Genomic DNA, 27,135 nt, shown 5'->3' with positions numbered 1-27,135 from the left:
GTAAGAATCACTTGCTTTTGTGTTACATTATTATCAATTCAACTTACCACAAGCATCAATAGCCAGGACAGCATCAGAAATCTTGCTAAAGGCACTGAGTCCAGCCGCATTTTCTGCTGCCACCTTGAACTCATAGATGAGTCCAGCATTGATATTAATAACCTTAAAGTGGGTGGCACGAATCACAGTATTGTTAACTTTCTGCCACATAATACTATTCTTATCTTTCATCTGAAGATGGTAACCAAACACATGGCTGCCACCATCAGACTTAGGCTCCTTCCAGGCAACAGTTATGGTCTCCCTTGTCACACCAGTGACTTCTGGTGTAGATGGAGCATCAGAAATGGCTAGAGATAACACAAGCAACAGTAAGATTTACATATCCTACAAAAAAGTCAATATATATGTATAGATATATATACAAATTACGTACTGTAAGGCAAGTTAACGGAGACTGCTGGAGAATCGATGTGCTCACTTATTCCATATCTGTTTTCAGCTCTGATTCTGAACTGATACTCAAGGCCAGTCGTAAGTTTCATGATTTTTATGGTGCAACGGGCAACAGCAGATGAGACATCCATCCAGTTGGCTGTGGTTGTCTCCCTCTTTTGGATAATGTAATTTGTGATGGGACTACCGCCATCATAAACAGGTGGGAGCCACGTCAAGCTGACGCTGTCTTCTGTTACATCAAAGAGCTCAACAGGTCCAATAGGAGCACTGGGTCGGTCCAAAACTACAATATTGACGAAGGACTTTGTTGTGCCACTTGAGTTCGCAGCTGTAATATCATAGCGTCCTGAGTCTCTGGCAATGCTTTCTCGGAGTGTGATCTTGATGCTGTCTAGAGTGACTTCAGAGTTGAACCTCATTGTCGACTTGAGTGCAACATTATCTTTTGAAAGTGTAACTTTAGGCAAAGGTTTGCCTGTCAGTGGGATTTCACACTTGAGTGTCGATCCTGCTCTTACATAAACAGTGTTGTGTTGGATGTCCTTCATGTTGAGTTCAGGGGGTTCTGCGTTAACAAACAAAAAGTGAGTCAACAGAAAATTGTTTCATATTATCAATGCAACAATGCCATATTTCCTGGTGTGTTGCTTACCATGTTGGTCTTTTACTGCTACAGGAATAAGCATTTCCTTTGCATCACTAAATCCAGCAGCATTTTCAGCTTTCACTCGGAAGAAGTATTCAGCGTTTTCCCTCAGACCAGAAACTGTCAAGTGGATGAACTTGGTGACCCCACACTTCACCCATTTCTCTTGACCTTTCTCCAATGCCTCCACCAGGTAGCTTGTAATTCTGCTGCCTCCATCCTGTTCAGGTTTAGCCCAGGCAAGAATCACACTCTCTTTGGTAACTTCGGTCACTCCCAGCTTGGATGGTGGGCTTGGTTTTTCTACAAGATTACATTATTTTCGATTAATATTGACAACAAATAAATAGTGTTAAATTTGTCATGTACATACCTGAGATTTTGGTTCCCTCTTTGGTCTCTGCAGTTAGACCAATGCCATACTCGTTCTCGCCTGTCACTCTAAAGTAGAAGACTCCTCCCTCAGGTAGGTCAGTAACCTTGTATGTGAGCCTTGGGCATGTATCAGTGAGCCTGGTCCAGCCCTTTTTACTGGCTTCCCGAATGTCAACCAGGTAGTTCTTGACTGGTCCTCCTCCTTCATTTTCAGGAGTGTCCCAGGTAACAGTTGCAGAAGTCTTTGTAACATCCTTGACTTCAACATGTGCTGGAGGTCCAGGTGAGTCAAGCACCCTGACACTGAGTGTCAAGTATGCAGTACCAGCCACATTGGACAAAGTCACAGTGTATTTACCAGAGTCATTACGAGTGGCTTTCTCCAAAGTAATGGAAGTGAATGTGTCTGTGGTGTCAATAACAGCACGGACTCTAAGGTCAACATCAGGTTTTGTCCATGTGACATTTGGAATAGGTTTGCCTTTAAAGGGAACTGTCAGGGTGAATGAACTTCCATCTTTGACAATGAGAGTCTTTCTCATGTCATTGCTTATTTCAAACATTGGCTCTTCCTCTCTTTCTTTTGCTACTTGTCTGTCGGACTCAGGGCTAGCTTCACTGGCTCCAATCTTGTTGATGGATTTGATGACAAACACATATTCAACTCCCGGGGTCAATCCCACAACTGTAAACTCTGTGTTCTTGGTGTTCTGCACTCCAACAAACCACTCATCATCCATACTCTTCCTGTACTCCACTCTGTAACCTGTGACGGGTGCTCCGCCATCAAATAGGGGTTTGTTCCACAACAGAGTCACTGTACTCTTAGTTGAGTCAATGATTTTAGGCTTAGCTGGAGGAGAAGGCAGGAACTGTGGGTCTTCAGCTTTTGTAAGAGGGCAAGGGACACTGGAAGCACTGAGTCCAGCAGCATTTTCTGCAAAAACTCTGTATTCATATTCACATCCCTCCCGTAGGTTTGAGGCCTTCACTCTAAGGTCATAAACAGGCTTTTTATTGACACGACACCAACGGAGTCCCGTTTTCTCTCTCTTCTCAATGACATAGCCAGAGATACTGCTTCCGCCATCAGAAAGTGGACGATCCCAACAGATGGTCATAGCTTCACCTGTTACTGCCGTGACCTGGACATTAGTAGGAGCAGCAGCGACAGTGAATGGATCCATAGCTTTGACGGCTTCACTCTCAAGGGGCTCACCATCTCCATACTTGTTCACTCCTCTGACTCTTAAGATGTACTCATTTCCTTTAAGCAGTTTGGTCACTTTACAGGTTGTGGCCTTCATGTCATTATGGACTAAAGTCCATGCAAGACGACTGGTCTCACGCTTTTCCACAATGTAATGCATGATTTCAGCTCCTCCATTTTCTTGTGGGGGTCCCCATGTTATGATGCATTTCTCTGCTGTGAGGCCTGAAACTGCCAAAGGACCTGAGGCAGGTCCAGGCCTGTCGAGAACTTTGCAGTTAACAGTCACAGACCTGGTTCCACCCACATTGTGCAGTGTCAAACCATACTGGCCTGAGTCCTTTCTAATAGCATCTTTGACTATAAGGGTGGTTGCAAAATTGGTGGATGTTATTTCATACCTGGCTTTAGCCTCAATATCTTTACCATCTTTGGACCAAGAAACTAAAGGAAGTGGTCGTCCTGAAATTTCAGCATCAATTTGAATAATCTCTCCCGCTTTAATAACAACAAGTTGTCTAAACTTATCTTCCATGATAATGTTGGGTGGATCTACATCATCCTTGACTGTTACAGGTCCTGTGTTTTCTGATGGTGCGCTATATTGCTCAGCTGAATTCTTGGCAATAACATGGAAATCATATTGGACATCTTCTGTGAGACCTGTGATATCAAAGAAGGTATCCTGGAGGTTGGCAAAGTTGCATTTTAGCCAGCGGCCATTTGGAACTTCTCTACGCTCAACAATATAGCCAGTAATCTTGATCCCACCATCATATTCAGGTTTCTCCCAGAAGAGTGAAACAGAACTTCTAGTAATATTAGTGACTCTAAGGTTACGAGGTGATTGGCACGGATCTCTCGCAGCCACAGGTTCGCTAGGTTTAGTACATGGCCCAATGCCAGCAATATTCTCTGCATAGACTTTGAATTGATAGCGCAGGCCTTCTTCAATTCCTGTCATCTTAAACTGATTTTCAGTAACCAAGCCTCTGCTGACTTTTGTCCACAGGATGCTACTTTGGTCTTTGCATTCAATGTGATAACCAGTAACTGGACTACCACCATCCATAGCAGGTCTTCCCCACACAACAAGCATGCCATACTTTGATGCAGTGGCAACATGAAGGTTGGTAGGTGGGCCTGGTGGCTCAAATGGATACTGAGCAATAACAGGGGCAGAATCAATGGCATGGCTCTTGCCATAACGATTTTCAGCAGCAACACGGAACTGGTATTCTGTTCCTTGGTTTAGACGTGTGATTTTAATTGATGTCCTGGCAACGGTAGCAGACACTATTTGCCATGTAGTTGTGGTAGTGTCTCTCTTCTCAACCACATAGTTATTAATCTGGCAGCCACCATCATAAGTAGGAGAGTCCCAGGAGAGACAGACAAAATCAGCGCTTACCTCATCCATCTTAATGTTGCTAGGTGGGCCAGGCTTGTCTAGGATTATAACAGAAATTTCAGCTTTCTTGGTACCAACTGAGTTGGTCAATGTGATCTCGTACTTTCCTACATCCTCCTTGGTTGCATCCTTAATAAGTATTTTGGATGAGGTCTTAGAATTAACAACATTGACTCTTGTTGTTTGTTTCAGAGAGTGACCATCCTTTTTCCAAGACACTTCTGGCTGAGGTCTACCCTTAAATGGTACGTCTATCTTCAGATCATCTCCTGCTTTGACACTGTAAGTACTGAAAAGCATATTAAAGGTTGGCTCAAGTGTAATGTCCTTCACCACAACTGGGCTAGCCAAAGGCTTGGGATCACTGTTGCCCTTATCATTGACAGCGGCGACTCTGAATGAGTATTCCTCCCCAGTGATTAGTCCATCAATAGTTGTCTCTAGTGCTTTTGACTCACTACAAACAGTCCATTTGTCATCTCCCTTTGATTGCATCTCCACAATATAGTTGGTGATCTTGCTGCCTCCATCATGATCAGGCTTCTCCCAAGAAAGTGCAACAGTATGACGAGTCACATCAACTACAACAATTTTTCCAGGAGGCAAAGGAGACTCGGAAACCTTGACACTCTCTGTGGATGCAGGCAGGCCAACTCCAAGCTCATTCACAGCAAGCACACGGAAATAATACCTGCCACCCTCCTGTAAATCAGAAATAATGAAGGAATTCCTCACACAACTTGTACACACACTAGTGAAAGCCATTCTCTTTTGTTCTCTTTTTTCCACAATATAGTGTGATATCTTTGCTCCACCGTCAATGAGAGGAGGCTCCCAGGAAAGAGAAACTGAGCTTCTTTTTACATCCTTAACTTCCAGATTAGTTGGTGCACTGGGTGAGTCGAGTACTCTGACATTGATAAAGGCAGATTTTGATCCACTAAGATTCTCAAGAGTCAGAACATACTTTCCAGTGTCAAATCTGTTAACGTTCTCAATGACTAACATAGTGTAGGAGCTTGTGACTTCAATCTGAGCATGCTCATTTAATGTACCATCTGCCTTGGACCATTTCACCTCAGGCTCAGGTTTTCCTTTGATAGTGACAAATAAACGTAGTGTTGCAGTGGCACGAATGTTCACCATTTTCCTCAGATCTGCATCAAGCTCTATTTCAGGAGCTTCAAGTTTCTCAGCTGCAATTACAGTTCCTGGCAACTCCACATACTCGCCAACACCTTCAGAGTTAATAGCACTAATACGGAAACTGTACTCTATATTCTCCTTCAGTTTCTTGACAGTGTAGTTTGTAGCCTGAATTCCTGTGTATGGTGTACAAGTAACCCACTCATCATCTGTTGCTTCCTTCACCTCCACCATGTATCCAGTAATTGAGGCACCTCCATCATAAATAGGCCTACTCCATGTCAGAGAGACAGTTGTGCTGGAATGGTCTGTGACCTTAGGGTTATTAGGGGGGCCTGGTGGATATGTGGCATCACAAGCCTTGATATACTCAGTTGGTGCACTGGGCTTTCCTATACCAGCAGCATTTTCAGCGGAGACACGGAATTCATATGAGTGGCCTTCAGATAGGCCAGTACATCTGAACCTAAGATCAGACAACCTCTTTTTATTGCATTTTGTCCATCGAATGCCATCCTTGTCACGCTTTTCAAGCACATATCCTTCAATGCTTGCTCCTCCATCCTTTTCTGGTCTTTCCCAAGTAAGTACGATAGAGTCTCGGGTGATAGCACCGGCTTCAAGGGTAGAGGGAGCACTGGGGGTGGTAAAGGGATTGCGTGCAACTACAGGTTCAGATTCAAGTGGCTCTCCAACGCCATATTTGTTCACAGCTGTGACTCTGAAAATGTATTCATTTCCAGGAAGAAGTTTGGTAATTTTGTAGCTGATCGCCTGAATCTTTGGTTCTACCATGGTCCAGGACAAACGACTGGTTTCTCTCTTTTCAATAGTATAATGGGAGATACTTGCTCCACCATCATGTGAAGGATGGTTCCAGTGCAGATAACATTTTTCAGCAGTTACTCCCTTTACTTCCAATGGACCGTCTGGAGGACCAGGTCTGTCTAAAACTTTCACATTAACTGGGATCATTTTAACTCCACCCACATTAACAAGTTTGAGAGTAAAATGACCGCCATCCACTCTGATGCACTCTTTCACTGTCAGGATGGTATGTGTAAGTGTGGTCTTAACCTCCATTCTTGGTGTTGTTTTGTCAATTTCCTTTCCATCTTTTAGCCAAATCACTTCAGGTAGAGGCTTGCCACTATAGTCAGCATCAATTTCAAATGTCTCTCCAGCACGAACAATTGTTAGATCTTTGAACTTCGGGTCCATACTAGCTTCTGGGGCTTCAATTTCATCTTTAGCAGTGATTTGTCCTGTGCTCTCAGAAGGACTGCTAAAGATACCAGCACCATTTCTAGCAATAATTCTAAACTCATATACACAATCTTCAGTGAGACCAGTAAGAGTGAACTGAGTAGCAATTATGTTGGTAAAGCTGGCTTTCATCCACCGTGTATCTGGGTACTTCTTTCTCTCAATAACATAGCCCGTAATTGTACTGCCTCCATCATATTGGGGCCGAGTCCATTTAAGTGTAACATGGTTTCTTGTAATTTCAATAGCTTCAGGTGTCCCAGGTGGGTCACATGGATCTCTTGCAACTGTGCTCTCAGAGACTTTGCTAGTTGGGCTAACTCCAGCAATGTTTTCAGCATAAACTCTAAATTCATACTCAATGCCCTCCTCCAGCTCTGATGTTTTGAAACGAGGTTCAGGGATAAGCAGCTTGTTGAGTTTAGTCCACATTAGACTATTCTTTTCCTTTCGCTCTAAATGATAACCCAATATGGGGCTACCTCCATTGTTAGTAGGAGGTTTCCATTCTACCACCATATTATCTTTGGTTGATGCAGAAATAACTGGTATCCCTGGAGCAGCTGGCGCAGTGAATGGATACTGTGCGATCACAGAAGGTGAAAGAATAGCTGGACTCTTTCCATATCTATTCTCAGCTGATACTCTGAACTGATATTCAACTCCAGTCTTCAGTTTGGTTACTTTTATAGTTGATCTGGCAATTGTAGCAGAGACAATCTGCCAGGCTGTTGTGGTTGTATCTCTCTTCTCCACAATATAGTTGTTGATCTGACAACCTCCTGTATACCCAGGTGCCTCCCAGGAAAGAGTGACATAATTAGAGCTCACCTCCTCAATTTTAACTGGGCCAATGGGTGGGCCAGGTTTTTCAAGAATGATAACTGTTATTTCCTCTGTAGTTGTTCCGAGAGAGCTTGTGGCTGTAAGAGTGTATTTTCCAGAGTCTTCTCTGTTTGCATCCTTGATAAGAAGCTTAGTAGAAGTGGCTGTACTTGAAACATTTAATCTGGTGGTTTCTTTAAGAGAGTTATCGTCCTTTTTCCATTCAACCTTTGGAACAGGGCGACCCAGTACAGGAATCTCAATCTTTAGGTCCTCACCTTGTTGTAAACTGTACGTGTTAAATCTTATCTTAAAGCCGGGCATAACTGTCATATCCTTTGCTGTGAATGGTGAAGCAAGAGGTCTAGGATCACTCTTACCTTTCTCATTAAAGGCTAAAACTCTTAAGAGGTATTCATGTCCTGAACTAAGGCCAAAGACAGTACCTTCACAACCTTTGGTTGTGGCAGCAACTGTCCATTCCTCTGATCCCACAGGCTGCATCTCAATATAGTAGCCCATAATCCTGCTACCTCCATCATGATCTGGCTTTTCCCAGGAAAGTGAAGCTGTGGCCTTGGTCACATCAGTTAAAGCCACTTTACCAACCGGTAGAGGAGGTTCAGAGCATTTGACGGCATTCTCTGTCTCAGCTCCTTTCCCCACTCCAAATTCATTTTCAGCCAATACTCTGAAATAATAAATAGTTCCTTCAGTAAGCCCAGTGATGCGGTAACTTGTCTTAGTGCACTTGTTGTCTACATTAGAATACACATTTCTGGTGGACTCACGCTTCTCAACAAGGTAGTTTTTGATTCTTGAACCACCGTCAATGACAGGTGGTTCCCAAGTTAGAGTTACACTTTGCCTCTTTATGTCTTTCACTGTAAGATTAATGGGGGCTCCTGGAGTATCTAAAACTTTGACAGAAACAAAAGCCGTTTTGGAGCCAGCACTGTTTTCCAGTTTGAAGATGTATTTACCAGCATCGTATCGATCACAAATGTCTACAGAAAGTTGGCTGTAATCCTCGCCAGTTTCTATCTGTATTTTACTTGGGAGTTCTCCATCTTCCTTCGACCAGCTAATCTCAGGAGTTGGACGACCCTTGAATGGAATGCATATTCTCATAGCGCCACCTGCCCAGACTACAATTCCTTTCCTGAGCTCTGAATCAAGGATCACCTCAGGAGGATCAATCTTTTCTATCGGTTTTACCACTCCTTGGAGTTCAGTTGGCTCACCAATACCTAATTTATTAATGGCGCAGATGCGGACTTTATATTCCTGGTGCTCAGTCAGCTTGGGGATGGTGAATTTAGTAGCGTTAACACCAGATGGTGGTGTACAAATCGTCCATTCTTCCTCATCAGCTTTGGTAATTTCAACAGCATATCCTTGAATCTCACAACCACCATCATAGATAGGTCTATGCCAAGCAACAGTGACTGAATCTTTGGCGACAGCAACCACATGAACATTGGCTGGGCAGCCTGGTTCAAAGGTGGGATCACACGCCTTGAGATAGGGGGTGACAGGGCTAGGTTTGCCAACTCCAGCTGCATTCTCAGCTGATACTCTAAATTCATATTCATGATCTTCAGTCAATCCTGTCACTCTGAAACGCAAATCGGTTACTCTGCGTTTGTTACATTTGGTCCATCTGATTCCTGCTTTGTCTCTCTTTTCAACAATGTATCCAGCAATCTCACTTCCTCCAGTATTTTCAGGTCGATTCCAACAAACAGTCATGGAGTCCCTTGTGATGTTGGTGATCTCAAGCTCATTGGGTGAGCTTGGAGGAACAAATGGATTTCTCATGATAACTGGTGATGATTCAAGAGGCTCACCCTCACCATATTTGTTCACAGCCATGACTCTAAAGATGTATTCATTGCCTTTCAGAAGTTTGGTAACCTTGAACATAGTTGCTCCACAATCACCTGTAACAACAGTCCATGCTAGGCGACTGGTTTCTCTCTTCTGAATAATGTAATGAGAAATGCTAGCCCCTCCATCATGTCTGGGAGGGAGCCATGACAGAGAGCATTTCTCCTCTGTCACATTGCTCACTGTAAGCGGTCCCTCAGATGGACCTGGTCTGTCCAAAACCTTGACACTAAATGGAACTGTCTTAGTTCCAGCTACATTAGTTAAGACTAATGTATACTGCCCACCATCCACTCTGATGGCATCCTTGACAACCAACATAGCCTTGAAATCTTCATTTTTTATCTCAGCTCTTGCTGAATTTTCAACTTCCTTATCTCCTTTGAACCACTGAGCAATTGGTAAAGGTTTTCCTCCTATGCTGGCCTCAAGTACAAATGTTTCATCAGCATTAATAACAATTGTTTGGTTGTACTTAGGATCTGTTTCACACTTTGGCGGTTCAACTTCATCTTTGGCTGTGATAACCCCAGTGCTTTCAGACGGCTTGCTGACAGCACCAGCAGCATTTCTGGCAAGAACTCTGAAGTCATATTTACAGTCTTCTGTTAATCCTGTTACTGCGAATTCAAGTTCAATGATGTTAGCAAAGCTAGCTTTCATCCATTTTCCTTCAGGAAGGTCCCGTTTTTCCACTATATAACCAGTAACCATGCATCCACCATCATAATCTGGAGTTGTCCATCTCAGTTTAACTGAATGCCTGGTGACAATTATAGCCTCTGGACGGCCTGGGGGATCACATGGGTCACGGGCAACACATACTTCAGAGACCTTGCTGCATTTTCCAATTCCAACAATATTCTCAGCATATACTCTGTACTCATACTCAATGCCCTCTTCAAGGGGTGTAGACTTGTATCTGCAATCTTGTATAAGAATCTTGTTGATTTTAGTCCAGAGGATGCTGTTTTTCTCCTTTCTTTCCAAATGGTAGCCCAATATGGCACTACCACCATCAGCTGGGGGCTTATGCCATTCCACTACCATGTAATCCTTGGTGTATGATGACACAAATGGTGTTCCAGGTGGACCGGGTTCCTGGAAAGGATACTGTGCAAAGACAGTCTCTGAATCAATTGCATAACTCTTTCCATATCTGTTCTCCGCATAGACTCTGAATTGGTATTCAGCTCCAGTCTTCAAATTAGAAACCTTTAGTGTAGTTCTTGCCACAGTAGCAGACACAACCATCCAGTTTGTTGTGGTTGTGTCTCTCTTCTCGACTACATAATTGGAGATTGGACAACCACCTGAATATGTTGGTGCTTCCCAGTTTAGTGTTATACTTTCAGCACTGATGTCTTCAAACTTCACAGGGCCTGTTGGAGGACCTGGTTTGTCAAGAGTTATCACCTCAATTGAGGCATCTTTAGACCCCAGGGCATTAGCAACATTAATACTGTACATGCCTCCATCCTCTCTTGTAGCATCCTTTATAGTAAGTGTTGTCTGATGTGCTGAGTCTGTAACATTTACTCTGGTGGTTTGCTTCAGAGCAGTATCATCTTTTGTCCAGGCAATTGTTGGTTTTGGATGACCGGCAATTGGAACGTCAATCTTGAGATCATATCCGACCTGGACATGGTATGTACTGACTTTAGGTCGGACAGCAGGCTCAATGACAAGATCCTTCACCACAACAGTCTGAGCCAGTTGTCTGGAGTCACTTTTGCCTTTCTCATTAATCGCAAACACCCTGAACTGATATTCTTCTCCCTTCATTAAGTTTGTTATTGTTGTCTCAATTGCCTTTACGGAAGCACAGACTGACCAGGTTTCGCTATCCTTAGGTGCAAGTTCAACTTCATAACAACTTATTCTACTACCGCCATCATGAATCGGCTTTTCCCAGGTGAGGGTAACAGTGCTGTTTGTAACATCAACAACACTTACTTTGCCCGGTGGCTGAGGCTTCTCTGATATTTTAATAGGGTCGAATGTTTTTGCAGGAAGACCAATGCCATACTCATTCTCAGCGGAAACTCTGAAGAAGAATATTCCGCCCTCTGGAAGAGGCTCAATCCTCCATGACATTCTGTTGCAGGTGGTGACAGGAGAGTAAACCTTTCGAGTACTTTCACGCTTTTCAACAATGTAATGTTTGATTTTTGCACCGCCATCCAAAAGAGGAGGCTCCCATGTTAGAGTGACAGAATCTTTAGAAATCTCTTTGACCGTAAAGTTTGATGGGGGGCTTGGGGAATCGTGCACTCTTACACTGATGAAAACTGACTTTACTCCACTTGCATTTTCTGCTGTTACAATGTACTTGCCACTGTCAAATCGATCAACATTTTCGATCACAAGAGAAGCGTAGGTGCCTGTATTGTCAATCTGTGCTGTCTCTTTAATCTCACCATCAGCCTTACTCCATTTCACCTCAGGAGCAGGGCGGCCTCTCACAGGGACAAATAATCTTAGAGTACTGGCAGACCTGATATTAATCATTTTTCTCATTTCAGCATCCAAATCAAGATCAGGAGCCTCAAGCTTCTCTTGAAGAAGAATTTTACCGGGAAAATTGGCTTGCTCACCAACCCCAACTTTATTTATAGCACAGACTCTGAATGTGTATTCATGTTTCTCCAGAAGTTTGGTAACTGTAAACTTAGTTTCTGCAACTCCTGCTGGAGGAGTGCACATGAACCATTCATCAGATGCTCCATTGCATGCTTCTACAATATATCCTTGAATATCACAGCCACCGTCATAAATGGGTTTTCCCCATGTAAGAGAAACTGTAGATCTAGTTGAATCTACAACTTTTGGATTGTTTGGTGGGCCTGGTTTGAATGTCGGATCCAATGCCTTAAAGTAAATTGTTGCTGGGCTTGGTGTTCCAACCCCAGCAGCATTTTCAGCAGATACTCTAAACTCATAACTATGGTTTTCAAGAAGCCCAGTGACTCTAAAGCGTAGCTCACTGACGGTACGCTTGTTGCACCTGGTCCACCTTACACCGTCTTTGTCACGTTTTTCCACAACATATCCATGGATTGAGCTGCCGCCATCGTTGGTTGGTCTATCCCATGTAATTACCATGGAATCTTTGGTGATGGTAGACACATCTACCTCTGTTGGTGGGCTTGGAGCAACAAATGGATTTCTGGCAATCATTGGCTCGGACTCCAAGGGTTCACCAACTCCATACTTGTTGACTGGAATTACTCGGAAGATGTACTCATTACCGGGAACAAGTTTGGTAATCTTCAAATTGAGAGTTTGAACTTTAGGTTCAACTACAGTCCAAACCAGCCTGCTGGTCTCTCGTCTCTCTACAATGTAATAGGAAACTTCACTGCCTCCATCTTGCGAAGGTGATTTCCATGCAATAGAGCATTTTTCATTGGCAACACCATATATAGAGATGGGGCCCTCCGGAGGACCTGGTCTGTCGAGTACCTTAACGTTGATGTTGACAGACTTTTCTCCTCCTACATTCTTGACAAGCAAAGTGTACTGCCCTCCATCAATCCGAATAGCTTCTTTTACTACAATACAGGCTGTGAAGTTTGTGTTTTTTATTTCCAAGCGTGCCGCTTCAGTAATCACTTCTCCTCCCTTTATCCAGGAGACAGAGGGCACTGGCTTGCCACAAACAGAAGCTTCAAGCTTGAATGTGTCTCCTGCATTTACAACAACAGCTTGTGAGTATTTAGCTTCCAAGTCAATCTGAGGTGGCTCCACCTCATCCTTGGCAGTAATGGCACCAGTTGAATCTGAAGGCAAGCTTAAGACACTTGCAGAATTTCTTGCAATGACGCGAAACTCATAAATCTGATCTTCAGTAAGACCTGTGATGATGAACTCGGTCTCAATTATGTTTGCAAAACTAGCCTTCATCCAGCGGCCATCACCTTCTTTCTTTTCAACAAAATAGCCTGTAATTTTGATTCCACCATCATATTCAGGTTTTGTCCATCTCAGTGTTACAGCATTTCTGGTAACAATGACAGCCTCTGGTTTGCCTGGTCTTGCACAAGGATCTCTAGCTACTTGTATCTCGCTCACCTTGCTTGCTTTGCTGAGGCCAACAATATTTTCTGCATAGACTCTGAATTCATACTCAATACCTTCTTCAAGTCCAACTGCCTTATATCTAGTTTCTGGGATTATTTGTTTGTTTTGTCTGACCCACAGAAGACTATTTCTTTCTTTTAGCTCCATGTGATATCCAAGAATCTTGCTTCCACCATCATTGCTGGGCTGGTCCCATACAATAACCATGCTCTCTTTAGTTGCAGACTGTACAATTACAGAACGGGGATGGCTTGGCACTTCATAGGGATATTGTGCAATAACTGTTTCTGACAGGAGGACTGATGACTTGCCATATCGGTTTTCTGCAGCAATCCTGAACTGATACTCTAATCCAGTTTTCAGACGAGCAGCTTTAATAGTTGCCCGAGCCACTGTAGCAGAGACTATTTGCCAGTTAGTTGTAGATGTGTCTCTCTTCTCAACAATGTAATTGTTTATTGCACAACCACCATCATATTCTGGAGGATTCCAGGATAAAATCACACTGTCTGATGTAATTTCTTCCATTTTGATGGGACCAGTTGGTGGACCAGGCTTATCAAGCACAACCACATTAATGTCCGAAGATGCATCACCAGCTGTGTTATGTAATTGTATAGTGTATGTTCCCACATCATCTCTGCAAGCCTCCTTGATGACCATGCGGAGGTTATCGTCTGTCGCTTCAGAGTTAACTCTAGTGGTTTCTTTTAAGGTAGCACCATCTTTGAGCCATGTGACTGTGGCCTTTGGACAAGCCGCATATGGTATGTCTACCTTGAGATCATCTCCTGCAAGCACGCTGAAGGTGGTGAAGACCATTTTGAAAGAAGGAGGAATGATCAAGTCTTTAGCAACAACAGGTACATTCAGGGGACGTGGATCACTGACCCCCTTTTCATTCCTGGCTGAAATACGGAACATGTACTCCTCTCCTTGTGTAAGACCAGTAACAACAGCTGTATTGGACTTCACCACCATGACCTGTGTCCATTTGTCACTTCCTTTACCCTGCATTTCTACAATATAGCCTGAGATTCTGCTACCACCATCATAATCCGGTTTTTCCCAACTCAGAGTGATACTAGTTCCTGTCACTTCACAAAGTGAAACTTTACCAGGAGGCAGTGGCTTCTCTGATACTTTAATTGGTTCAAGTGTTTCCACGGGAAGCCCAATACCGTATTCATTTTCTGCCAAAACTCTAAAGAAATAAATGTTTCCTTCTTTCAGGTCTCCAATTTTCCAGCTAGACTTATGGCAGCTCGCACAGACTGTTGAGTATGCTTTTCTAGCTGATTCACGTTTCTCCACAATATAGTTACGAATTCTTGAGCCACCATCAATGAGAGGGGCATCCCAAACTAGTGACACAGAGTCTCTTGTAACCTCTTTGATGAAGAGATTTTGAGGTGCACCTGGAGTATCAAGCACTCTGACGTTAACAAAAGCTGATTTGCTTCCTGAGGCATTCTCTACAGTGACTATATATTTACCACCATCAAATCTGTCAACATTTTCAATTTGAAGTGTAGTAAAAGATGGTGTACTTTCAATGATGGCTTTATCCAAGGATTCTCCGTGTTCTCTTGACCATTTCACATCAGGTGCTGGTCTGCCTTTGATTGGTACAAATAGTCTGAGAGTACAACAAGCTCTTAAGGCAACAACTTTGCGCAACTCCGCTCCAAGTTCAATTTCAGCAGGAAGCAATCTGTCTTCAGATTTTGGCGTTCCGGGCACAGCAGCAGGTTCTCCCACTCCTTCACAGTTAGTTGCACAAATGTTAATTTTGTATTCTTGATTATCCTTCAAGTTGGTTATCGTGAAAGAAGTAGCTGTCCATCCTTTCTTGGGGGTTTGAATTGTCCATTCATCCTCTTCAGGCAGACAGGTCTCCACAATGTATCCAGTGATTTCAGAGCCACCATCATATACAGGCTTGTTCCATGCCAGGGTAATTGAGGACTTTGTTGTATCCAGGACTCTTGGATTTCCAGGTGGTCCTGGTTGAAAGATAGTGTCAACAGCTTTGTAAAATAGACTGGAAGGACTGGGTTGGCTTAGACCAGCATTGTTCTCAGCAAATATTCTAAATTCATACTCATGGCCAGGTGTAAGACCAGAGACCTTGAATCTTAAGTCTGTTACAGTCCTCTTGTTGCACTTTACCCATCGCATTCCTGTCTTATCCCTTCTTTCAATTATATAAGTGTTTATTCTGCTTCCACCATCATGTTCTGGTCGCTCCCAACACACAACCATGGATTCTTTAGTAATAGTGGTGACTTCTGGTTGTGAAGGTGGATCACTTGGGACATAGGGGTTAACACAAATTATGGGTTCAGATTCCACAGGTTCACCCACACCATACTTGTTAACAGCCATGACTCTGAAGATATACTCATTGCCTTTAAGAAGTTTAGTTACTTTGAACCTATTGGCCTGGAGATCAGTGGCAACATTTGTCCAAGCCAGCCTACTGGTTTCACGTCTCTGAATGACAAAGTACTCAATTTTGGCACCCCCATCATGGGTTGGATGCAGCCAATTAAGAACACATTTCTCAGCAGCGACATCTGTAATTGTAAGAGAATCTGGGGGCCCTGGTCTATCAAGTACCTTGACATTAAATGTAAATTTTGCAAAACCACCGGGATTGCTTGCTGTTAGAGTGAAAGCACCGCCATCTCTTCTTAGGGAGTCTTTGTTAAGGAGTGTTGTGTGAAAGTCTGTTGACTTAATTTCAATTTTTGCTGTGTCTTCAAGCTCTTTTCCTTCTTTAGTCCACATCAATGAAGGGATGGGCCTGCCAGTTAGATTGGCCTCCAGTTTGAAAACTTCTCCTGCCATTACAACAACATTGCTACTGTAAGATGCAGCAACATCAAGTCTAGGCTCTTCAATATCATCTCTGCATGTTATTGGTTCTGATGGCTGTGATGGAGCACTAACCGCACCAGCTGAGTTTCTGGCAAAAACACGGAATTCATAAGTTGCTTCTTCAATTAGACCACTGACAGTATAAATTGTTTCAAGTATATTATTAAAGTTGGCCTTGAGCCAACGTCCATTGGGAAGCTCTCGCCTCTCAACATAATATCCAGTAATGGAAAATCCACCATCTCCCTCTGGTTTGGTCCAAGAGACAGTCACCTCATGTCTGGTGATATTAAGAGCCACAGGCCTACCTGGTGGGTCAACAGGATCCAAGGCATAGCTTGGCTCAGAGGGTTTGCTTGGTTTGCTCAGACCAGCCATGTTTTCTGCTATAACACGATGTTCATATACAATTCCATCAACTAGACCAGTGGACTTAAATATATTTCCAACAACAAGAGCTTTGCTTATTCTCTGCCAAAGGATGCTGTTCTTCTCCTTTCTCTCAATATGGTAACCAAGAATGGGGCTGCCTCCATCAGAAGATGGCTCATTCCAGTTCAGTGTCATGGCATCTTTGTTAAAAGATGTAACTACAGGAGTGTCTGGTTGACCTGGCACCTCAAATGGATAGGCTGCTACCACAGGTTCTGACACAATACAAGGTCCAATGCCATATCTGTTCTGTGCCTTTACACGGAATTGATATGTCATTCCAGTTGTGAGTTTAGCTGCCTTGAATGTAGTGCGAATAACTGTAGCTGCCAGTTCCATCCAAGTGCCGGAGCCAGTAGTTTCGCGCATCTCTACAATATAGTTGTTGATGGGAACTCCTCCATCATTCTCTGGTGCTTCCCAGGACATGAGAACATAGTCGCATGAGACTTCTTCCAGTTTAATTGGACCAGTTGGAGGACCGGGAATATCATGGACCAGTACTGTGATGGTCTCTGTTACTGTACCCAACAGATTCTTTCCAGTCATACAATACTGGCCTCCATCGCTTCTCTTGATCTCTCCAATGTTAAGCACAGTAGATGTAGATGTAGTTTCAACATTCATTCTTTGAGTTTCCTTAAGCACAACATCCCCCTTCTTCCAGGTAACTACAGGTCTTGGTTTGCCAAGAACTGGAATTTCTACTTTGACACGATCTCCAGCTTTGGCAATCACAGTCTGCTGGTACACTGCCCGCATGTCAAAGGATGGGGCAGAGGTCTGCTCTCTAATAACAGCTGGTCTACTCTCACGTGGGTCACTTCTGCCTGATGCATTGACAGCCATGATTCGAAAAGTATATTCTGCTCCTTCAATCAAATCTGTGACAGTGTAGTCCAATGCCTTGATGGTTGTCGCATGGACCCACTGATCAGTGTCTTTCTTTTGAGATTCAATTACATAACCCGTGATCAAGCTACCTCCATCATGCAGGGGTTTGGTCCATGACAGACTTGCACTATCTGCGGTGACATCAGTAACATACAAGTTCTCCGGAGCTGAAGGTGCCTGAGATACTCTGATTGGTTCTGGTATTTCTGCAGGCTCACCCACTCCTAAGTCGTTCTCAGCTGAGACACGGAAATAGTAATATGCTCCTTCCTCTAGGTCAGGTATCTTGAAAGAACATTTTTGCCATGAACTGCTCAGAACAGTATATGCCTTCTTGGTGGCTTCCCTCTTTTCAACAATATAATTGTGAATCTTTGAACCCCCGTCAATAATAGGAATTTCCCATTGGAGGGTAATTCCATTCTTTGTTATTTCTCTTGGTTTAAGATTTACTGGGGGTCCTGGCGTGTCAAGCACTCTCACATTTACAAAGCCCATCTTCTTTCCAGCAACATTTTCAAGACAGAGATTGTATTTCCCAGCATCATATCGTGTGCAGTCTGGTATGACTAGCAGTGTGTATGACTCTGTGGTGTCAATATGGGCTCTTGTTTTAAGGTTGGTATCTTCTTTGCTCCAGGTTACCTCAGGAACTGGACGACCTTTGATGGGAACAAACATCCGAATTGAAGCACGGCAACGAACCACCAGAGTTCTTCTGAGTTCGGCATCCAACTCAAAGTCTGGCAGTGTCTCCAGGTCCACTAGTTCAGTGACTTTCTCGACTTCTGCAGGTTCACCTGTTCCTTCAGAGTTGACTGCTTTTACCCTAAATTGATATTTGCCTCCCTTTTGAAGTTTTCCAATGACATATTCTGTTACTTTAATTGGATATTGTGTCTCAGTCTCCCAGTCGTCATGGTCTTCTTTCTTGTACTCAACAATATATCCTTCTACTTCAAGACCACCATCATAATGAGGTCTACCCCAAGCAAAGAAAGCACTGGTTTTTGTTGTCTCCAAAATTCTGGGGTTGGATGGAGGACCTGGTGGATCTGTAGACAAAAGTTTAAAAATGGATTTAAGAATTGATTTAGATGTATTATTATTATTTATTATTTATTATTATGAGCTGCACATTATTTAGAATGTGTATAATTACTTACAGACAATGTCCTTGGTCATCACTGGTTCTGATGGCTCGCTGGGCTCCCCAAATCCTGCTTTGTTTTCAGCTGTAACTCTGAACTCATATTCAACTCCCTCGCTTAGGCCTTGCACCTTGAAGCGCAGGTCAGGGACTGTTCTTTTACATGCTCTGACCCATCTCATTCCTTTCTTTTCTTTCCTCTCAACACAATACCCTCTTATATCGCTTCCTCCATCCTGGACTGGTCTCTTCCATGAAATGGTAATAGCATTCCTACAAATATTATCAATCTCTGGGACCGATGGAGGGCCAGGTGGTCCTGTAAAATAAGCAAAATAAGTCATTAATTTTTTTAAAGTTAAGATCCAGTAAAATATAATCACAAGAACATTATAAACTTACGGTAACTGTCAATCATTTTCACTGGACCAGACTGGCTTGAATCTCCTGTGCCATACTGATTTACAGCAGACACTTTGAAGATATACTCATTGCCCTTGATGAGTTTACTGACAACATATCTACAATCCATAATGTTTTCAGCAACTTTGGTCCACTGCAGTCGACTGGTTTCTCTCTTCTCAAGAATGTAGGACTTAATAGAGCTACCTCCATCCTCTTCTGGTGGAAGCCAAGTCAACGTACACTTTTCAGCCGAAATATTACTGGCCTCTACAGGACCTGGTGGACCAGGGATGTCCAGGACCTTAACCTTTACTTGCTCTTCTCTAATTCCAAATGGATTGCTTGCTGTAATGACATAGACCCCTGTGTTCTTTCTGCTGGCATATTTGATAGCAATTGTTGAAGATGTAGGGGTAGTAGTGATGGAGACAATTTCAGAGCTCTTCAGTTCACGGCCTCCTTTGGACCAAGCAGCAGTGGGTGGAGGTTTACCAACAATCTTGGATGCAGTAATAACAATTGTGTTTCCTGCCCTGACGGATACACCATCTTTCATATCTGGATCGATTGTGATGGTTGGTGGCTCTACACAGGACAAAATAAAATAAAAATAAATATGTACCGGTACAAGTACGTTATTCAAAGGATATTTTTGTTAGATAGCACATTAGTTAGCTTGTGACATAATGTAACAGTAACCTACCATACTCATCCTTGCATGTCAAAGACTCCGTTGTCTCTGATGGTACACTGATTGCTCCAGCAGAATTTTTAGCCCTGATCCTGAACTGGTATTGGGATCCTTCAGTGAGATCAGGTACGGTAAAGGCACAACCTTGAACGTTAACATGATTGGCCTTCATCCAAGCTTTTCCACCAGACTCAAGCTTCTCCACCATGTAGCCAGTCACCTTGTAGCCTCCATCATATTTGGGACGAGTCCAGATAAGAGTGACGGTGCTGCGAGTGATGTTAATGACTTCGGGTTTTCCTGGAGGATCTGAGTAAACGAAGATATACGTATTACGTAGTTCATCCTGCCATGTTTAACTAGTTTTAACTAGGGGTGTAACGATGCTTTGTGCCATGATGCATCGTGATGCTTAAATGTGACAATTTGTGCTGAAAAACAATATTAAAACCGCACTGCAGCCATGACTTGATGGTTTGCGCTTCATATCACTGTTGCCTATCCATGCCCCATGTCCGCCCTAATGTCACACGATGAAATGTAAGAATGAAATTACATTCTACTCATTATGCTTAATGCGTGGTGTCATCTCCTTTTCTCAACATTACAAACTTCCCCCTTCAGTCGTGAACGAGACGAGCATTGACCGAGAAGTGGGGTGCAGGCACCAGGTGCCGCACACGCAACCTACACGCACACATAGAGGGTTGAAGAACTACACCAGGTCTGAACCAGCCATGGACAACGCAGACAGTAGTGTTAATCTGGTAAAACACTTCACCAAAAAAACACAGAAAGCTCACATGTCTATTCTGATAAAGCATAGGTCCTGAGCGTCAAGAAATTCGCCAAGGGGGGCATGAGATATTTGGGTAAATGAGCGCAAATTACGCGTTTCCAACATGGGGGGAACAGACAAACAACAAGCACCAACACTGGGTTAAACTCTACATGAAAGAGAGCAGTGGAGGAGTGAAGCAGCCTGTCTGTGTCTCCAACAATCTCACATTGTATTGTAAGGCACATTGTATGCCTTAGGTTTAGGACGCGTCACAGCTTAAGTCTCTGTACTGTGCCCTCCGTCCTTCTGTCACCTATTCTCTTTCTGCACCTCTGCCGAGAAGCCGAGCACCCAGCCTCTTGGAGTCCATGGTAGGGGACTCCATTGCTTTAAAGGGGGGCTTCAACGACCATGTGGGCAACGACAATGACACAGAGAGACGGATGATCGGAAGAAATGGCCTCCCCGATCAGAACCGGAGATGCGTTCAAATATTGGACTTTTGGAATTTGTCCATAATAAACTTCATGTATCTCGGGGTCTTGTTCATGAGCAAGGGAAGAAGCGTGAGATTGACAAGCGTAATGGTGCAGCATTTGTAGTGATGCAATCGGACTGTTGTGGTGAAGAAGGTGCTGAGTTGAAAGACAAAGCTCTCGATTTACCAGTAAATCTGTGTTCCTATAGCCACCTATGGTCATGAGCTTTGGGTAATGACCGAAAAGACAAGATGGTAGATACAAGTGATCAAAATTAGCTTCATATGCAGAGTAGCTGGTACCCTTAGAGATAGGGTGAGGAGCTCAGTCACACGGAAGAAACAATGCTACAGCAGATTACTTGTACAAGTTTACAATAACAATAATCAAAAGACAAAATTAATTATTTGTCAGTCACCAAAGTTGGACATAACATAAAAACATAAAAGAATCATGATGAATCGTATTGTATGTCCTGAATTGTCCATTGAACTGAAAAGTGAGATTTCTGAATCGTTACACCCCCAGTTCTAAGTAGTTACTTACCGATAGGATCCAAGGCAACAACTGCCTCTGTAGCCTTGCTTGCCTTTCCAATACCAGCCACATTCATTGCCATTACTCTGAACTCATACTCTAGTCCTTCAATGAGGCCAGTGACTCTGCACTCCTTCACTCTCAAAGGAGTTTTACTGGCCCGTTTCCACATGAGACTGTTTCTTTCCTTGAATTCCACATGATATCCTGAAAATAGGAGGGGGAAAAGCAATCAGTACATTTACATATGCGTATCAAAACTTTTTTTTCAGCATGTTACCAGTTATTGGGGAGCCACCAGAGTCTTTTGGATCCGTCCAGCTCAACATAGCACACTCATGGCGAATGCTCAGAATCTCTGGAGGAGCAGGGGCCTCGGGCACATCTATTAGTAGCAAAAATGGTCATAATAGATATAAAAAAATGAATTGTCCAGAACAACTGACAGATACAATACTTACTAAATGGATGCTGAGCAATGACGGGGTCTGACCTCAGGTACTCTCCAACCCCATATTTGTTTTCAGCAAACACTCTAAAGATGTACTCAATGCCATCATGCAAACGGACCACCCTCATAGTGGTCTTCTGTATGGCTGAAGCCACCGTGGCCCACTTGTTGTCGGTTGTTCTTCTTTTCTCAACAATATAGTTGGACACCTCCGCACCACCATCATCCTTAGGTGGTGCCCATTCCAGCGTGATACCATCTGCTGTAATTTCATCAAATAGAATGGGTCCGGTGCAGATGCCAGGTTTTCCAACCACCTTGAGTTGGAATTTGCCATCTTTGGTGCCTGCGGAGTTCTTGACATTGATTGTGTATGTGTCAGCATCTCCTCTCTGGCAGTCCCTGATAAGCAAAGTACTTGTGCCTTGGGAGGCCTCAATACACATGCGTCCAGTGTCTCCAATGCCAACATCTCCCTTCTTCCATGTGGCAGTTGGTTGCGGAATGCCAATTAGTGGAATATTAATACGTGTGGTGCTGCCCTCTTTAACCACACAGCAGCCATCATACATACTGCTCAAGTTGCAGTCCGGAAGAACTAAAACAGAAAAATATACATAAATGTAGTCTTGTATTAAAACTGAGGCAATGTGTAGGGTTTGTTTTCTTACCAAATTGGTCTTTGGCAACAACAGCTAGGTCAGTAGGTGGCCCTTCTCCTGATTCATTGAGGGCCTTGACTCTAAACAAGTATTCCTTGCCTTCAGATAGCTCATTAATGCTGTGTGAGGTGTTTTTGCCTTTCAATATCTGGTTCCATTTGTCCTCGCCTTCACTCTGCTCCAAGATGTAAGCTGTGACAAAACTGCCACCGTCACAGATGGGCTTTTTCCATCCCAGTGTAATTGAAGTCTTGGTGGTCTTTGTAGCTTTGAAATCACTTACTGGACCAGGTTTCTCTGTGGGTGGAGTGGAGGTATGTCAATATATACCTAAACAACTTTTTGCATTTACAAAGGTACAAACTTCTTTACCTGATGCCCTAACACTTCCAGGTGTTTCAATGCCCTCTCCAATTCCATAGGCATTTTCAGCCAGTACTCTAAAGCAGTATGCTTGTCCTGGCTCTAAATTCATGATCCTAAAGGAGGGCTTTGGGCAGTCTGCTGCCACGCAGGTCCAGGCTTTTCTCTCTGCAAGACGTTTTTCCACTATGTAGTTTTTGACTGGGCCTCCACCATCAATGAGAGGAGCATCCCAGGAGATCCAAGCATGAGTTCTGGATGTCTCTTTCACTATCAGATTTGTAGGTGGTCCAGGAGAATCTGAGCATAAAGGTAGTAATTCAAGTCAATACAACATGGTGTCTATGTTAGTATGTGCTCTTTTTGTGGAGACTTACCGTTGACCTTTACAACAATGGTGAAACTCTTTGTTCCGCTGCTGTTTTCCAGGGTCAGAACATATTTGCCAGCATCATATCTGTTCATATCTTCAACCATGAGGAATGTGTCCCATTCTGATGTCTTGATAAGCACGCCGCGTCTCTCTTTAAGGTTGGCATCTACCTTGGACCAGGCCACCTTTGGTGCTGGGCGACCCCTTAGAGGGACGTACAATCTCATGGTAACCCCAGCACGGAGAACCAGGCCTTTCCTTAAGTCAGCATCTAGCTCAGCATCAGGAGCAACTAAAAATGAGACAGTATATTATTAAAGACATATTAGACGTATAAGATGTTTTGAGGTATTTGACTAGGCAACATCAATAAAATACATACTCAGAATATCCTTAGGCATATGATTTCCGGGGACATCACTTGGCTCACTGTTACCAATCTTGTTTACTGCAATAACTCTGAATTGGTACTCTATGCTGTCCATCAAACCCGTCACCACAAACTTTGTAGCCTGCAGCTTTTTAGGAACATTGCATTTATTCCAATCTTCTGCATCAACTCTCTTACACTCCACCAAATAACCAATAATCTCACAGCCTCCATCATAAGCTGGCTTGGTCCAGCTAAGACTGATGGAGCGCTTAGTTGAGTCTGCTACTTTAGGGAAGGCAGGTGGACCAGGAGGATCTAGAATAGAGGCATATCACGTTATTATTGTTACCCTGTGATATAGAATTTGATATTTATAAATACTCACAGACAGGATCGACTGCTAGGGCAGCATTCGATGCATCACTGGGTTTGCCTAGACCAGCCTTATTCATGGCTATGACTCTAAATTCATACTCTGAGCCTTCAGTCAATTGAGTAGCTTTGATAGACCGGTCAATCACCGGGCGACGGTTAACCTTAGCCCAGGTGAGTTCAGTAGCTTCACGTTTTTCAACCAAGTATCCCAGAATGGCCGCTTTGCCATCATTGGCTGGTGCCTTCCAACTGACTGTCATGGAGTCCTTGGTAATGTTCGTAATAACAGGTGGCTCACAAGGACCAGGGACATCTAAAATTCATGATCAATAAGATATGTAAATAGACATTTATATATGTGTAAAAATAGTTTTAAAAGTATCATCTGCAACGTACCATAGGGATTTTTCACCATGACGCCATCAGTCATAATGGGATCGCCAATTCCATATTGGTTTTCAGCACTAACTCTGAACTGATATTCATGCCCTTCAATCAGTTTTTCCACGGAGCAGTCAGTGATGTGACCATGAATATTGGAAGAAACAAGAGCCCAATTGGGCCTGCTGGTCTCACGCTTCTCAATAATATAGTTAGTGATCTCAGAGCCGCCATCTGCCTTTGGAGGCTCCCAGCGTATTTTGACGCGGTCAGCAAACACCTTTGCAATTTTCACTGATGCTGGAGGACCTGGTTTGTCTGCAAAGGTAACAGATAGGATTGCTTACAATTATCTAACAAACTGAAACTATGAATGAAATTAGCTTTGAGGTAGAACCACTTACCAAGAACTTTAACTTTGATAGTGGCATACTTGGAGCCATTTGGATTTTCAGCAGTAATGGTATAGTCTCCAGATTCCTTTCTAGTGACCGAGTACAGCTCAAGCAAGTGAACATGCTTCACTTGCTTCCTCTTCATTCCCTCAGCAAGTACAAGAGGTGCACCATCTCTCTTCCAGCTCACTTTGGGCAAGGGTTTACCAAACACTTCGGCATCCATGAATACATTGTCACCTGCTTTTACAATGATCAAGTTTTTCATGTTGACTCCCAGCTCAACACGAGGAGGAACTGTACAGAAAAGAGTAAAAGTAATCATTTCAAATCATTACTGCATGTTTCATGAAAAAAAATTAACATTCAAGTATTTCACTTATTCTTACCATTCTCTGCAAAGACTGGGATAGGATCTGAGAGTTCAGATGGCATACTAATATTGATTGCAGTCTTAGCAATGACTCTAAACTGGTACTGCTGCCCTTCCTCCAAGCCTGTCACCACGTAGTTCTCAGTCTGGATGTTTATGCAGTTCGCATTGCAGCGTGTCCACTTTTCTTCTGGAAGCTTTGTATACTCTACAAAGTAACCTATCAATTTGCTGCCCCCATCATGCTTAGGTTTGCTCCAGATCAGTGACACTGAGCTCTTGGTCACGTCCATGGGTTCAGGTTTACCAGGTGGATCTGAAGGTAGAGAAAATGATGCATTGTAAGAAATAGAGCATATTGTTCAAGTGTAAAATAAAATGTCTGTTTGCTTACCAATGGCAGTTCTGGCAGTAATGAAGTCTGTCTGTTTGCAAGGTTTGCCCTGACCAGCAATGTTGAGTGCAGAAACCCTAAAGCTGTACTCTATGCCATCCATCAGGCCAGTGCAAGTATACTGCGTGGCTTTGACCACAGACTCATTAGCCTTCACCCAAAGTATGCTGTTCCTTTCCTTTTTCTCAATACAATATCCCGTGAGTGGACTCCCGCCATCACTGCTAGGACGCTCCCATGACAGAATGACATAGTCCTTATTAATCTTGTTGATCTGGAGGTTCAAGGGCTCACTCGGAGGATCTGCAAAGAACAAATACGACTCAGCTTATGCAACATATGAACCACAAAGGTGTAACTGTGTTTTAGACTCACCAAATGGATGTCTAGCAATTATCCTTTCAGAATAGATTGGCTCAGAAATGCCAAATCTGTTCTCAGCACGGACTCTGAAACCGTACTCCTTGCCGGGAGTCAGCTTAGTCATTCTGAATTCAGTTTTGGTGCAGGAGATGGACACAGTCACCCAATCACCCTGGCTCACATCACACTTTTCAATAATGTAGTTGGTAATGTTACTGCCACCATCTTCTTCTGGTGAGCTCCACTGCAGTGTGCAGGCATCAATATCCTGTTCAGAGATTGCCAGAGCACCCGGTGGGCCAGGCAAGTCTGCAAAGAATGGGCAGGGGTCAATTGAAGGAACAAAATATCTATAGAGCATGCTACAAATGTAGTTTATAACTGACCCATGACAATGACTTTGAGAATTTGGTTTATTCTGGAAGAACTGTTTTCAGCTGACAGGCTGTAGTAGCCACTGTCTTGTCTTGTCACATTCTTGATGATGAGTGTGCATGTTGTCAGTGTCTTAACAACTTGCAGACGATCTGAAGTCAAAACATCCTCACTTCCTTGCTTCCACTTGCAGAATGGAGCAGGTTTTCCGGCAACAATGGCTTCAACCACCATTTTAGATCCAGCTCTAAACGTGACTATGTCAGGCATCATGATCTTTGGGGGCACTGAGAAAAAAACAATGATGCATTGTTTATTAAATATTACTAAATATATATGTATTTATGTATATGCCATGTAGAAGTGGTGTACTACTTACTGAGCTGGTCCTTGACCTCAAACACTCCCTCTGCCTCTCTAGCCAAGCTGACTCCCACTACATTCCTAGCTGCCACTCTAAACTTGTATTTGGTTCCTTCCTTCAGGCCAACCACCACAATGGACATATCTTTGATCACTGAATAGGGTGTCCATTTGTCCTCGGGAGAGCCCTCTTCCTGGTAGTCTACCACATAGCCATTGATCTTTGCTCCTCCATCTCTGAGAGGCTTCAGCCATCCCAGTGTGGCACTGTTCTTGGTTATCTCCAGCACATCCATCTTCTTAGGAGGATCAGGCTCACCTGTGAACAGGA

At 43.4% G+C, this 27,135-nt stretch overlaps 1 protein-coding gene across 1 annotated transcript in view; it reads right to left on the bottom strand.

Moving 5' to 3' along the window:
• Window positions 1-27,135, bottom strand: part of ttn.2 (titin, tandem duplicate 2) — a 185,352-nt gene that overhangs the window by 31,968 nt on the left and 126,249 nt on the right. Inside the window, exons 163-184 of the mRNA XM_072444281.1 lie at window positions 26,821-27,123; window positions 26,453-26,728; window positions 26,079-26,375; window positions 25,704-26,006; window positions 25,326-25,625; window positions 24,946-25,233; window positions 24,557-24,859; window positions 24,171-24,473; window positions 23,795-24,100; window positions 23,417-23,704; window positions 23,049-23,339; window positions 22,686-22,973; window positions 22,025-22,612; window positions 21,844-21,948; window positions 21,573-21,770; window positions 19,779-20,075; window positions 19,073-19,660; window positions 18,687-18,989; window positions 1,479-18,575; window positions 1,112-1,408; window positions 437-1,024; window positions 48-350 (exon numbers count right to left, since the gene is read on the bottom strand). Of these exons, the coding sequence (XP_072300382.1) occupies window positions 48-350; window positions 437-1,024; window positions 1,112-1,408; window positions 1,479-18,575; window positions 18,687-18,989; window positions 19,073-19,660; window positions 19,779-20,075; window positions 21,573-21,770; window positions 21,844-21,948; window positions 22,025-22,612; window positions 22,686-22,973; window positions 23,049-23,339; window positions 23,417-23,704; window positions 23,795-24,100; window positions 24,171-24,473; window positions 24,557-24,859; window positions 24,946-25,233; window positions 25,326-25,625; window positions 25,704-26,006; window positions 26,079-26,375; window positions 26,453-26,728; window positions 26,821-27,123 (23,910 nt within the window). The remainder of the gene's footprint in view (window positions 1-47; window positions 351-436; window positions 1,025-1,111; window positions 1,409-1,478; window positions 18,576-18,686; window positions 18,990-19,072; window positions 19,661-19,778; window positions 20,076-21,572; window positions 21,771-21,843; window positions 21,949-22,024; window positions 22,613-22,685; window positions 22,974-23,048; window positions 23,340-23,416; window positions 23,705-23,794; window positions 24,101-24,170; window positions 24,474-24,556; window positions 24,860-24,945; window positions 25,234-25,325; window positions 25,626-25,703; window positions 26,007-26,078; window positions 26,376-26,452; window positions 26,729-26,820; window positions 27,124-27,135) is intronic.

Source organism: Eucyclogobius newberryi, unplaced genomic scaffold (assembly GCF_026437365.1).
Source record: "Eucyclogobius newberryi isolate DKJ021-1_F unplaced genomic scaffold, fEucNew1.0.hap1 SCAF_14, whole genome shotgun sequence".
In the NCBI taxonomy this organism is placed as follows: domain Eukaryota; kingdom Metazoa; phylum Chordata; class Actinopteri; order Gobiiformes; family Gobiidae; genus Eucyclogobius; species Eucyclogobius newberryi.
The sequence above is the reverse complement of the archived record's forward strand: the minus strand, read 5'-3'. Positions and strand labels throughout refer to the sequence as shown.